The 12,929-nt window shown below is 37.2% G+C and overlaps 1 protein-coding gene across 1 annotated transcript in view; it reads right to left on the bottom strand.

Annotated features, from left to right (window-relative positions):
• Window positions 1-9,951: 9,951 nt before the first annotated feature.
• The window catches only part of LOC111155695 (MORC family CW-type zinc finger 3), a 40,961-nt gene continuing 37,983 nt past the window's right edge, over window positions 9,952-12,929 (bottom strand). The window contains exon 17 of the mRNA XM_022516002.1: window positions 9,952-11,409. Within this exon, the coding sequence (XP_022371710.1) occupies window positions 11,256-11,409 (154 nt within the window). The 3' untranslated portion in view covers window positions 9,952-11,255. The remainder of the gene's footprint in view (window positions 11,410-12,929) is intronic.

Here is a 12,929-nt window from a genome sequence, read left to right as displayed (position 1 = left end):
GAGCCCCACATCCGGCTCTCTGCTCAGCAGGGGAGCCTGCTTCCTCCTCTCTCTCTGCCTGCCTCTCTGCCTACTTGTGATCTCTCTCTGTCAAATAAATAAATAAATTAAAAAAAAAAAAAGGACATTTAACATGGGCTTCAGATCAAAAGAAATGAAAACTTGCCATTTGCAACAACGTGGATGGAACTAGAGGGTATTATGCTGAGTGAAATAAGTCAGAGAAAGACAATTCTCATATGATCTCTCTGATATGAGGAATTTGAGAGGCAGGGTGGGGGGGTTGGGGATAGGGAAGGAAAAAATGAAACAAGATGGGATCGGGAGGGAGACAAACCATAAGAGACTCTTAATCTCACAAAACAAACTGAGGGTTGGGGGGGTAGGGAGAGGGTGGTGGGGTCATGGACATTGGGGAGGGTATGTGATATGATAAGTGCTGTGAAGTGTGTAAACCTGACGATTCACAGACCTGTACCCCTGGGGCAAATAATACAGTATATGTCAATTAAAATAATTTTAAAAATAAAATAAAATGACCTTCAGGTGATAGAGTTGGATGAGCGGCTCTGGGAAATGGGAATTTAAGCTACTCACAGTTGACAACAGGGGCACAAAGAGGGAACAGTGGGACCGGTGATGGGAAAAGCTGGATGGGACAAAAACCCAGAAGTATTTAGGCACGAATGAGGTCATATGGACATGTGTGTCTCAAAGGCAGTTTTCTCATTCTTTATTAACCGGAATCTTGCATGTATTAGTCTGGGACCTTGGCTGAGCTGAGATGACAGATGGACGCTCTCCTTGTGCTGACTAACAGCAGGTTTCTGGGTCTTCAAGACCAAGGGACTTTGAAAAATGAGTGCTGCCCTGTGCAACCTTGCAGAAGAGAGCCTACCAGCCCCCTCCAGGCAGCTCTCCCACTCCCCACCTTTCTCCTCTTCTTTCTCCCTCTCCCTCTGCACCCCTCCCAGGATATCACTGCACTTGAACCTAACCAGGTTTCTTCCTTTTGCAAACAAAAATTTAGAATTTTGGGTTTTTTTACATATATATTGGCTTTTAGAACATTTTGGAGAGTACAAAGCTATGGGGTCATTCTCTACCTGGATTGCTTATGTTATATATTATACTGCAATAAGCAGATGTGGTCATAAACACTTGTTAAAAACAGACGTAATAAGTCTGTGCCTCAGTTATGGTCTCTAAATAGCATTTCCCCTGAAAAGAACCACAGTTCCATGGAGGAATGAATGGCTGTTTCCAGGTCTAGACAGGAAATGTATTAGACCAGCCTGAAATACTTTATTATACCAGAAAGCAAGAAAATTATCAAAGACTATTAGGATTAAAGAATAAGGACATAGGAGCCAATTTGAAGACCTGTAGCCAGTGAGACAATTCAACATTGAAAAATTGCCACCGTGGATTGAAACACATTAGATGTTAAAATTTATTCATACATAAGGATATTAGAGGCACCAAAAAGCCTCATTGGTTACCTTTGGGAAACAAGGCATGAGCCAAACATTTATCCTGCCGGTTCTATATGAACTATATGTCTTGGGATAACTAAATAGGTTTTCTTTTTAGATGTCCCACAATTCAGAAGGAATGATAAACTATAACTACCACCATTTCACAACTCCTAATAAAATAATAGATCCAGAAGCAATTATTAATGGATGCTAAACTAAAATCATTCAGTGAAGACTGATAGGGAACTTCATAAAGGATCATTCAAGATGATAATACCTGAACTGAAATAATTAATCTTACTATAACAAAAAGGGATGAATACCTAAAATGTACCTCTTCATGTGATGCAACACAAAGAACATAGTACCACCTAAGAAGGATTCTCCTGAAAAAGCAAAGTAAAACAAAAGAACTTGAATCTGATTAACTCTGTACATCCACCAGCTTATAGGAATACAAGAAAGATTTTCCTAAAAATTCAATGGTATCAAAAAGAAGGAAAATTCTCAAAACTGTTCTGATTTCTCCAACAACTAAAAAGTAATAAAACAGAGGAAGAAGAACCTACAGATTTAAAGAAACCTCAGAGGAGTGCCTGGGTGGCTCAGTGGGTTAAGCCTCTGTCTCTAGCTCAGGTCATATCTCAGGGTCCTGATGGAGCCCCACATCAGGCTCTCTGCTCGGCGGGGAGCCTGCTTCCCCCCCTCTCTCCCTCTGCCTACCTCTCTGCCTACTTGTGATCCCTCTCTGTCAAATAAGTAAAATCTTAAAAAATAAAAAATAAAGAAAGAAATCTCAGAGACATACCAACCAAAAGCAACTTGTGGATTGTCTGGATTCCAACTTGAACAAATCACTTGGAAAAATAACTATGAAATGACCAAAGACATTTGAATGCAGACTAGATTTGATATTAAAGTTATTAAGGGGTGCCTGGGTGGCTCAGCTGGTTAAGCGTCTGCTCATGATCCCAAAGTCGTAGGATCAGGCCCCACATCAGACTCCCTGTCCTCCCCTCCCTCTCCTGAGGCTCCCCCTGCTTGGTGCCCTCTCACCCTGTCAAATAAATAAAATTTAAAAATATATTAAAATTTAAGGCATAATAATAGTGTTACTTTGTGGTTTAAAATTCTCATATTTAAAATCTAAAATTGAAAATTTTAAATTTCATATTTTAAAAATAATACTGAATTATTTATAGATGATACGTTAAGAATTTGTTTTAAATTTGGGTCAATAAAGAACAGAAAAACAATAGAGAAAATCAAAATTAAAAGTCGGTCCTTTACAAAGATCAACAAAACTGGGGCACCTGGGTGGCTCAGTGGTTTAAACATCCAACTATTGGTTTCGGCTCAGGTAATGATCTGAGAGTCATGAGATGGAGCCCCGTGTTGGGCTCCATGCTCAGTGGGGAGTCTGCTTGAGAATCTCGCTCTCCCTCTGCCCCCTCCCTGCTCACATATGTGCACACGCACGCGTGTTCTCTCACGCTCTCTCTCAAATAAACAAGCCTTAAAACCAAATCAACAAAAGTGACAAACCTTTAGCTAGACTGACAAGAAAATAAAGACTATTCAAATTACTAAAATCAGAAAAGGGACATTATTACTGATGTTATGAAAATAAAAAGGATTATTTTGTGGAACAAAAACAGAATACTATGAACAACTGTCTTCCAGCAAACTGGCTAACCTATATGAATGGTCAAATTCCTAGAAACACACAGTTTACCAAAACTTAATCATGAAGAAGTAGAAAATCTGAATACTAAAAACTAGTAAGAAAACTGAATCAGTAATCAAAAACCTCCCAACAAAGAAAAGCCCTGGACAGATGGGTTCACTAGTGAATTCTACCAGAGATTTACAGAAAAATTAACATTAATCCTTCTCAAACTTCCCCAAAAAATTAATGAGGAAACACTAACTCATCCTATAAGGCCATCAATACCCTGATACCAAAGCCAAACACTACAAGAAAAGAAAAATAGACCAAGACGAATATTGATGCAAAACAAACAATCTCAACAAAATGCTACCAACAACAAATTCAGCAACATATTGAAAGGATTATACATCATGACCAAATGGGATTTATTCCTGGAATGCTGGAATGGCTCCACATGCAAAAACCAATGTAATCCACATTAGAGAATGAAAAGGAACAAAACCACATGATCATATCACTTGCTGCAGAAAACGCATTTGACAAAATTCAAATACTTTCATGATTTAAAATAATAAACAGCAATAAACTGGGGAATAGAAGGAAACTTCCTCAATATGAGACATGTAATATATGAAAAGTCATAGCTAATGCCAGTCTCAGTGGTGATGGAAAGAAAGCTTTCCCTGAGATCAGGAATAAGACAAGAATGTTCAATTTTGCCACTTCTAGTTGAGATGGTATTAACAGTTTCAGCCAGAGCAACCAAGCAAGAAAAAGAAATAAAAGCTAAGCTGGAAAGGCAGAAGTCAAATTACCTTTGTGCAGATAACATGATCTTATATGTAGAAAACCCTGGAGTATACAACACACACACACACACACACACACACACACACACACACACACACACCTCTGTTTGGATTAACAAATGAATTCAGCAAAGCTGTGGGATTAAAAAAATCACATAAAAATCAGGTGCTTTTCTAAACAGTAACAATGATCATTCAGAAAGAGGAAATTAAGAAAACAATTCCATTTATAAAAGCATCAGAAGGAATAAATGTTTAGAAATAAACTTAATCTTTGAAAAAAAATGGATGGTATATATACACAATGGAATACTATGCAGCCATCAAAAGAAATGAAATCTTGCCATTTGCGACGACATGGATGGAACCAGAGGGTATCATGCTTAGCAAAATAAGTCAATCAGAGAAAGACAACTATCATATGATCTCCCTGATATGAGGAAGTGGAGATGCAACATGGGGGGTTAAGGGGGTAGGAGAAGAATAAATGAAACAAGATGGGATTGGGAGGGAGACAAACCATAAGTGACTCTTAATCTCACAAAACAAACTGAGGGTTGCTGGGGGGAGGGGGGTTGGGGGGGTGGGGTTATGGACATTGGGGAGGGTATGTGCTATGGTGAGTGCTGTGAAGTGTGTAAACCTGGTGATTCACAGACCTGTACCCCTGGGGATAAAAATATAGGTTTATAAAAACAAAACAAAACAACAAAAAAAAGAAAGAATCAAGGAAATGAGAGACTTGTATAATAAAAACAGCAAAACATTGCTGAGGAGCACCTGGGTGTCTCGTTGGTTAAGCATCTGCCTTTGACTCAGGTCATGATCCTGGGACCAAACCCTGGGTTTGGCTCTCTGCTCAGCGGGGAGCCCTCTTCTCCCTCTTCCTCTGCCTTCTACTCTGCCTGCTTGTGCTCTGTCAAATAATAAAATATTTTTAAAAAATTGCTGAAATTAAAGAAGACATAAATAAATGGAAAGACATCCATGTTCATGGATTGGAAAACTTAATATTGTTAAGATGTCAGTGTACCCCAAATAATCTATAGATTCAGTACAATCCCTATCAGAATCCCAATGGCATGTTTTGTAAAAATACAAAAACCTGTCCTAAAATTCATACGAAATTTTAAGGGACCCTCAATGTCCAAAACAATCTTCAAGAAGGACAAAGTTGGAGGACTCACACTTCATGACAAAACTTACCAGAAAGATACAGTAATCACACTGGTGTGGTACTGGTCTAAGAACATACAGACCAGTGGGATACAGAGCCCAGAAATAAAACCTCATTTATGTGGTCAATTTTTGAGAAGGATGAGATTATTTTTCAATGGGGAAAAGAGTTTTTTTCAAAAGATGTTGCTGGGAAAACTGGATATCCATGTACACAAAAATGAAGTTGAACTCTTATACCATATGCAAAAACTAATTCAAAATGGGTTAGGACCTAAATATAAAAGCTAAAACTATTCTCAGATGAAAATGGAAAAAATCTTTATGACATTGGATTGGTCAAGGATTTCTCTTGGATCTAATACCAAAAGCAGAGGTAACAAAATAATTAAGTTCAAATTCACCAAAATTAAAACTCAAGCATGGAAAGACAAGCCACAGAATGGAAGAAAATATGTGCAAATCATCTATCTCATAAGGGACTAATATCCAGAATATATTTTTTACAAAATCATATCCTGCAAATCAACAGCAAAAAATAAACAAGCAAGATGGGCAAAGAACCTGCAGTCATCTCTACAAACATAAACAAATGGCCAGTAGACACACAAAAAGAAGTGTAACATCACTAGCCATTAGAGAAATGCAAATCAAAACTATAATGGTAACCCTTCACACTCATTACATGGCGAATGTTAAAAACAGAAACAAACAGAAAACCCAGAAATATCAGTGTTGGAGAGGATGTGAAAAAACTGGAACACTTTCTGCATTGCTGGTGGGCATGTAAAATGGTGTATCTTTGTGGAAAATAGTTTGGTTATTCTTCAAACACTTACATAAAGAGTTATCACATAATTCAGTGATTCCACTCCTAGGTATGCTACCCAAAGAATTAAAAACAAAGACTCAGATACTTAAGCAACAATGTTCATAGCAGCATTATCCTTAATAGTAAGTAGGTGAAAGTACCCCAAATATTCATGGACAAAAAAATGAGTTATCAAAATGTGGTACACACATACAATGAAATATTCAGCCTTAAAAAGGAATGAAATTGATACATGCAACATGGATGAACCTTAAAAATGTTATGGAAAGTGAAATAAGCTGGACACAAAAAGACAAATATCCTTGATTCCACTGATATGAAGTACCTAGAATAAGCAAATTCATGCACCAAAAACAGAGGTTACCAGGGGCAGGGAGGAATGGAGAGTTATTGTTTCCTGGATACAGTTTGTTTAGGATGAGAAAGTTCTGGAAATGGATAGTGGCGATGGTGCACAACAATGTGAATGTACTTAATGCAACTCATCCTTAACAGACAGTTAAATAGGAAATTTTGTCTTTTTCTGCAATAATAAAAAAGAAAACTTAATGAGTTAATATTTGTAACACACACGAGAAATATCACGGAAGGGGTTTAAGTAAATGGGGGTATAGGAAAAACAAGACTGACCATGAGTTGAAAATGTTGAAGCAGGGTTATGGGTATATGGGAGTTCATTAAAATAGTTTTTCTTTCTTTCTTTCTTTTTTTAAAGATTTGAGAGCTAGAGAGAGCATGAGCAGGGTGAGCATGACTGGGAGAAGCAGAGTCCTGCTGAGCAGGGAGCCTGACATGGGGCTTGTTCCCAGGCCCCTGAGATCATGACCTGAGCCGAAGGCAGAGTCTTAAACCGACGGAGCCACCCAGGCACCTGAGTTTCTCTATTTCTGTATACATTTAGAAATTCCCATAACAGAGTTTAAAATATGAGACTGAAAAATTCAATTTAAGAACAGAGTAAATTAGTGAGCAGTGAGAAACTACTGGTTAAGAGTGATTATAGTGAACAGTATATAATACTAGGATTACATATTTTATATAACGTAATTATTTAACTATTATTACTACTACTAAATAATATATAAGAAGTTATTGTGCTAGACCCTTGTATTTCCCTACCAGGAAAAGAGAGAATGGGTATCTTTACGTGACTGTGTCACTTCTCTTACTGTTGGCTGCTCGGTCAGTTCACAGCCCTGGAACTCAGGGTCCTACTGCAAGTCTACGAGAACCTCTCCCCCAGAATGATCTGCCATACAGCGAACTGGCAACAACGGTCTGCAGTAGCTCACTGGCTCCGTGAGCTCCACGTTATACACACAAACTGATTTAAGTCGGCCTTGGTTTAGATCACTGTACTGACTTTCAAAACGCTGGCCACAACTGTTAACAGCATTTACCAGGAAACCCATGGGAGATTAGGAAGGCTGTTGACTCACAGACTTTGTGAATATAAAACAACATTACATTTTGTTAGGAAGATTACAGCCAAATTCTGGATAGCTGCTTAGCAAAGATATTCATAACCTAAATATTAGGTTGGGGTAAAAGTTATTTTGAGTCAAATTTAAACCTGTTCTATGTATTATTACCAGGATACTGAGTCCTGATCGCTTTGCACGAAATTAACAAGGAAGCCTGGGGTTAAACTTGTACATGTGTGAAATAGGAAATTGCATTTACTCAAAACTCATTATTAGAATGTGTACAAAACTTACTGGAGTTGCGACTCACACTTCAGTTTTAGAACAGCTAATTCATTCTCTGGGACTGCACTCACGTAATAACCACCTGTGTCCGAATGGCTTGATTTACCAAGACTCTCCTCTGGTCTTGACTTTCTCCCTATAGGCCAGGAGATGGAAATTAACTCTGTGATCACAAAACTTAATTCTAAGTATCAAATATATAGATATACTAGCATTCCTTTCCTGAACTGTGATCAGAGTCCAGTCTGAAAGACAAATGTATGGAAAAACATGAACCCAGTGGGTCTCTCACTCCTCTCCGGTATTTATGAGACAGTGCACACAGTAAGATTTAACCTATTGTGAATTTTCTGAAAGCTAGTTGTGTGGATGGTGTTTGTGGCTATGTTAGCACAGGCTTTTAGTTTCTTTAAAGCAGTTAAAACAAAGAACCCAATAGAAAAGAACAGACAATATGATACAGTACACAGAAAAATTAAAATGGTCAATAAAACATGAAAGCATGTTCAACCGAGACAAAGAATGCAGGCTGTCATTTTTTTTCATATGTCAGATTAGTAAATTTGATGGAGAGATAGAGGAAAAAAACACTCATACATTTATTTTTCAGAGAAGTTTAAATTCATTTTTGCATGGTAACATTTATTAGAAGTTACATAGCATACACTCTTTGAACTAGCAATATTCACTGCAAAGAATTTACACTCTGGGTATACTTGTAAAAGTGTGTGTGGTGTGTATTAATTTTCATGGTAGCGTATTTTGTAATGTCAAAAACATGAGAAATAACTGAGTGTTAGGAGTATATGCAGATCATATTATGTTACCAAGCCTGTTCAAAAAAGTAACATGGAAATGTCAAGATAACCAATTACATGGTGTACCATCTTTGTGAAAACTTGAGATACAAATATAAATCAAATATAAAGATATAAAATTGAATATAAACTGAATGCATATATATGAATGTGTATACGTATGCAGCTAATATTTTCTGGAAGGACATACGAAAAGCAATAGTGGTTAAAATTAGGGAAGCATTGGGTAACTCTTTTCACTTTATACCATTCTGTCCCATTTACACTTCTAACTTGGACACCAACTATGTTTCCTTTTTCCTCTCCTTGCTCACCTCAGTGAGAAATCGGCTGTGCAAATCCTGAGTTTGTTTCAGGAACCGAGTTCAACAGTTGTAAACAACCATCCGAGGAAGGTAAAGATCAATGGTTCTCAGCTCTGATGGCTCACTGGGAGGCTTTAAAAAAAATACTAGTTTCTGCGCCCAACCCCAGACTCTTGACTTAATTAGTATGGGATGCATCCTTGCACCGGAGTCCTAAAAACTCCCCAGGTGATTCTAATAGGCAGCCAGGGGTGAAAACCACCAGATTATCACTTTAATTATCCTTCAATGACAAATAATGAACTAATGGGCTGCTGATCACAAGAATTAAGTGTCTGAGACCATGGGCAGAATCCCCAGCAGTACCTGCCCACATTAGGAATTTGAAGCCCCCAAAAAAGACACAATAACATGCCACACACCACTCCTGCATCCTGTTTGCAGGGATTGTGGACGATGCTGGTTTACATCTTCATACTGACTTTAAACACCACTGTCCTCCCACTAGACTTTTACAAATTTAACTTAACAAAAGATAGATATGGCTACCTAAATATGATATATACATGAAAGCTCATGTTGTTGTTCTGTTAAATTTTGTTAGCTACATTTTCAAAGAATTACATCTTGGCAATATTTTCTTAAAGGGTGAAAAATATTTAAGTACTTCCAAAGAATCAATTTAGCAAGCAAACTTACTAATCCTATGACTTTCCCATTAAAAGCAAGATAATAGCCATATAAAATATAGATTTTTGCAAGAATATAGCTGACCCAAAGAGGGGAAAAACAGCAAATTCCAGAAAGAACTGCTACATAAATATTCACAAACTTAGACATGCTCTACATTGCTGCTATCATTTAAGCAAGGTTTCTTTAGGCTAAACGATTTACAGAAAGAGTCTCTTCTTGAATGTAAAATACATGTACACACGCACGCACTCTCTCAAGATGAGCTCAGTTTTTAGAGTGTTAATGGAAACACTCTCGGTCTCCTAAACAGAACTTGTAATTAATATAGATTTTAAAATGAGCTCAACTTGAGGGTCTTCAATGGACAGTTTGTTTCCAAAATATAATCTGAATATAGAATTCTTTAAAAGTAGTATCTGAAGAGTTAGCCATCATATATATTTTTATTTTATTACAAGATATTTTAAAATTTGAGCAGATACAATCAGGACAGAAAACCAGCTTCATACCAAAAATACACTTTCAATTATTTTATCAAGCAAATAAAAACAACCTTCATTTATTTGACTTTTCTAGAAGTTAATGTACAGTAAAAATTTATTATTGTATATGAAAGACATGTAATTAAGCATACATATAAAAGAAACATGTACTGAATGTTCAGAAACAAAAGTAAAAATAAATAAGCAATGATAAAACTTTGAAAAAAAATAATGCACATTTCAGTTGTGGAAAATACGATTCTTAGTTATATATACAGTTATACTTAATAGAAAGCCATCTCTTTAAAATTGCACAAACAAGGGACCAATAAAGCATAATTTTTATGGCATGTAATACTATAATCCTAGGGCAGTTTGCTGCTTACCTCCAGGACATAAAACACTTAGCTCTGTAATATAATGAAAGGTATGCTGTACTGTTTGAGGAAGACTGTCTTCCTCAACTCTCATTAACCTGTAGTAATCCTACAAAAGGCTGTACAGGAAATTTCACAAAAAGAAATATTAAACAATTACTGTGCCCACTCCATGCTGACTAAGCAGCCAAAAATGGGCTTCAAAGTAAATGTGGTGGGACATTTAATATTTTTGATGCTTTTTTATACTAAAGATTCTTTGTTCTATAAAAACACTGCATTTAACCATGATTGGCAATCTCAGCACAAGAAAAATCCTGACAAAATGGATGGACAGTTTCTGCTTACCTTATTTCCATGAATAAAATATTTCAGGAGATAAGAATTTATAGAAAAGAAACGTTAATGTTCAATTCACTTACACCTTATCAGGAGCGTAATTCCATTTTTTAAAAATCCTGTTTAAACTTTCCTGTAGGAAAATCAAAGGTAACATTTCCATTTGTAGTATGGCATGGCCCTCACTTCGGAGAAAAATACACTTTGGGAACCAGAAAAAATTGCACAAAGGTTAGGGGTAACCTGAAAAGCTCTCGGTGGAAAACACTTAAGTCCTCTAGGGTAATAAAAAAATATGTGCAGACTTAATTACAAGTATTTACACTTCAAAACAGAATCATGAGTGAGCTGTTCAGCCGTTCTGTAAGAATGATTCTCAGGCATTTCAAAAGGTGTGGTAAGTGTGCCCACAGTACTTGTGAGCACACCTGAATGCATAGAATACAGTGAAGATCATGGTTCTTCCGTCTGTCACCTGTCATATCTATAAAACAAAAGTGTTTCCACTCTGAAAGCTATACAACCACAGGACTGAGCAAATATATTGTCTCACATCAAATAGACTTTAAGTACTACTGATTTCACTCATTTGTTCGACAACTTGTCCTAAAATTTCATCAACCACATCAACGTCATAATTCACTTGCTGAAGATCGAGATCAGGTACAATCATGGCCAACAGCTGTCCTACGTTAACTCGGAGAGATCGAAGTTTGAGGCTGAAAATACAAATATTACGTCCATTAGATGAACATTATAACACAGTTTAACAATTCAGGTGGGGCCTAAATTCTAAGTGAAACATGAATTCACTTACTTTAATAATCCATTAATACCTTGGTAAGCAGATAAAACTAGTGGCTCTGTTTGGTTCTATCTAATGCAATTTTAACTTGCTATTAGAGAAACCATGGACTGGTAAAATACATATAATTACAAGGTGTTATTTGTAATACAAAATATTGTCACCTGGAAAACAGCAGTGATACAGTAGTGAGAACACTAGTCTCAGAACAAGAACGCATCTCCCCATATTTCAGCTTTTGAGGAAAATAAAAACTGAACTGTTCTCTAAAACATGTTCTATGTATGATAGCCACCCTTGTGTGAAAGAGAAATGGTTCTGTGATCAACTAAACTTACAAAATTTTGGGCTAAATAACATTGGTGGCCCAGTCGGTTAAGCAGGTGCCTTCAGCTCAGGTCATGATCCCAGGGTCCCGGCATCAGGCCCCATGTCGGGCTCCCTGCTCAGCAGAAAGCTTGCTTCTTCCTCTCCCTCTGCCTGTCGCTCTGCCTACTTGGGCTCTTTAGGTCAAATAAATAAAAACCTTTAAAAAAAAAAGTCTTCTCTGAACCTTTCATATGCTAAAGTTCACTGATGATCCATTTTACTATGCATTTATAGGGAATGGTGCTTTACTGAAAACACTGGGAATCCCTGGATTAAATGTGATCGTTATCATTCCTTCCAAATTTATATACATGTACTGAATATCAATATCCTAGACTTTATTTTTTTTTTAAGTGGGCTCCACACTAGGCTAGTTGGGACCCAAACTCTCAACCCTGAGATCAAGACCAGAGCTGAGATCGAAAGTTGAATGTTCAACCAACTGAACCACCCAGGCACCCCCAACACCCTAGACTTTTTGAAGGCCTACAATTATTCAGTAGCCTTTGCCTCAAAGATTGAGTGAAACATGGAAACTGCATGTTAGTTGCTCTTATTCTGCCCCTCTCCCAAATATAAGCAGCCCACGTTTAGCTTAGATACTGATTCAAGGCGAAAATGTCTGAAGAAGCAAGATGCTCATCCCTAAGTCGACAATGCACAGTAACGCGATATAGAAGATGTTCTGTGAGCCTGGATAGTTAAGACTGCACTGGCCCCCGGATAAAGTTTTACATCATTCCCACTCCAGCCATTTTTTGTCCAAGCTTCCTCACTCATCTTTGACCAGAGGCCCATGGTTCAAACATTTTTCTGCTTTGCTTTCCAGAAGTTGTTAGCCATCCTATATCCCTACCAAGAACACCCCTTTTGTTGTAACCACAACCTGTTATCTATATGAAAAGTACATAAAAGACTAGTATGACCTAATGATCCTCTTACATATCCTTTCCTTTAAGTCTTTTGATTGTCCCTGGCTAATTTCTCCTATCTACTGAACCTGCCACAGATTCTTATTTTTAATGTACAGAACAGCACTGTCCAAGAGATACTGCAAGCTCCATA

Source organism: Enhydra lutris, unplaced genomic scaffold (genome assembly GCF_002288905.1).
Source record: "Enhydra lutris kenyoni isolate GAN:26980312 unplaced genomic scaffold, ASM228890v2 scaffoldscaffold43, whole genome shotgun sequence".
NCBI classification, from domain to species: domain Eukaryota; kingdom Metazoa; phylum Chordata; class Mammalia; order Carnivora; family Mustelidae; genus Enhydra; species Enhydra lutris.
Note: the sequence above shows the minus strand (reverse complement) of the source record. Positions and strands in the feature narration are given on the sequence as shown.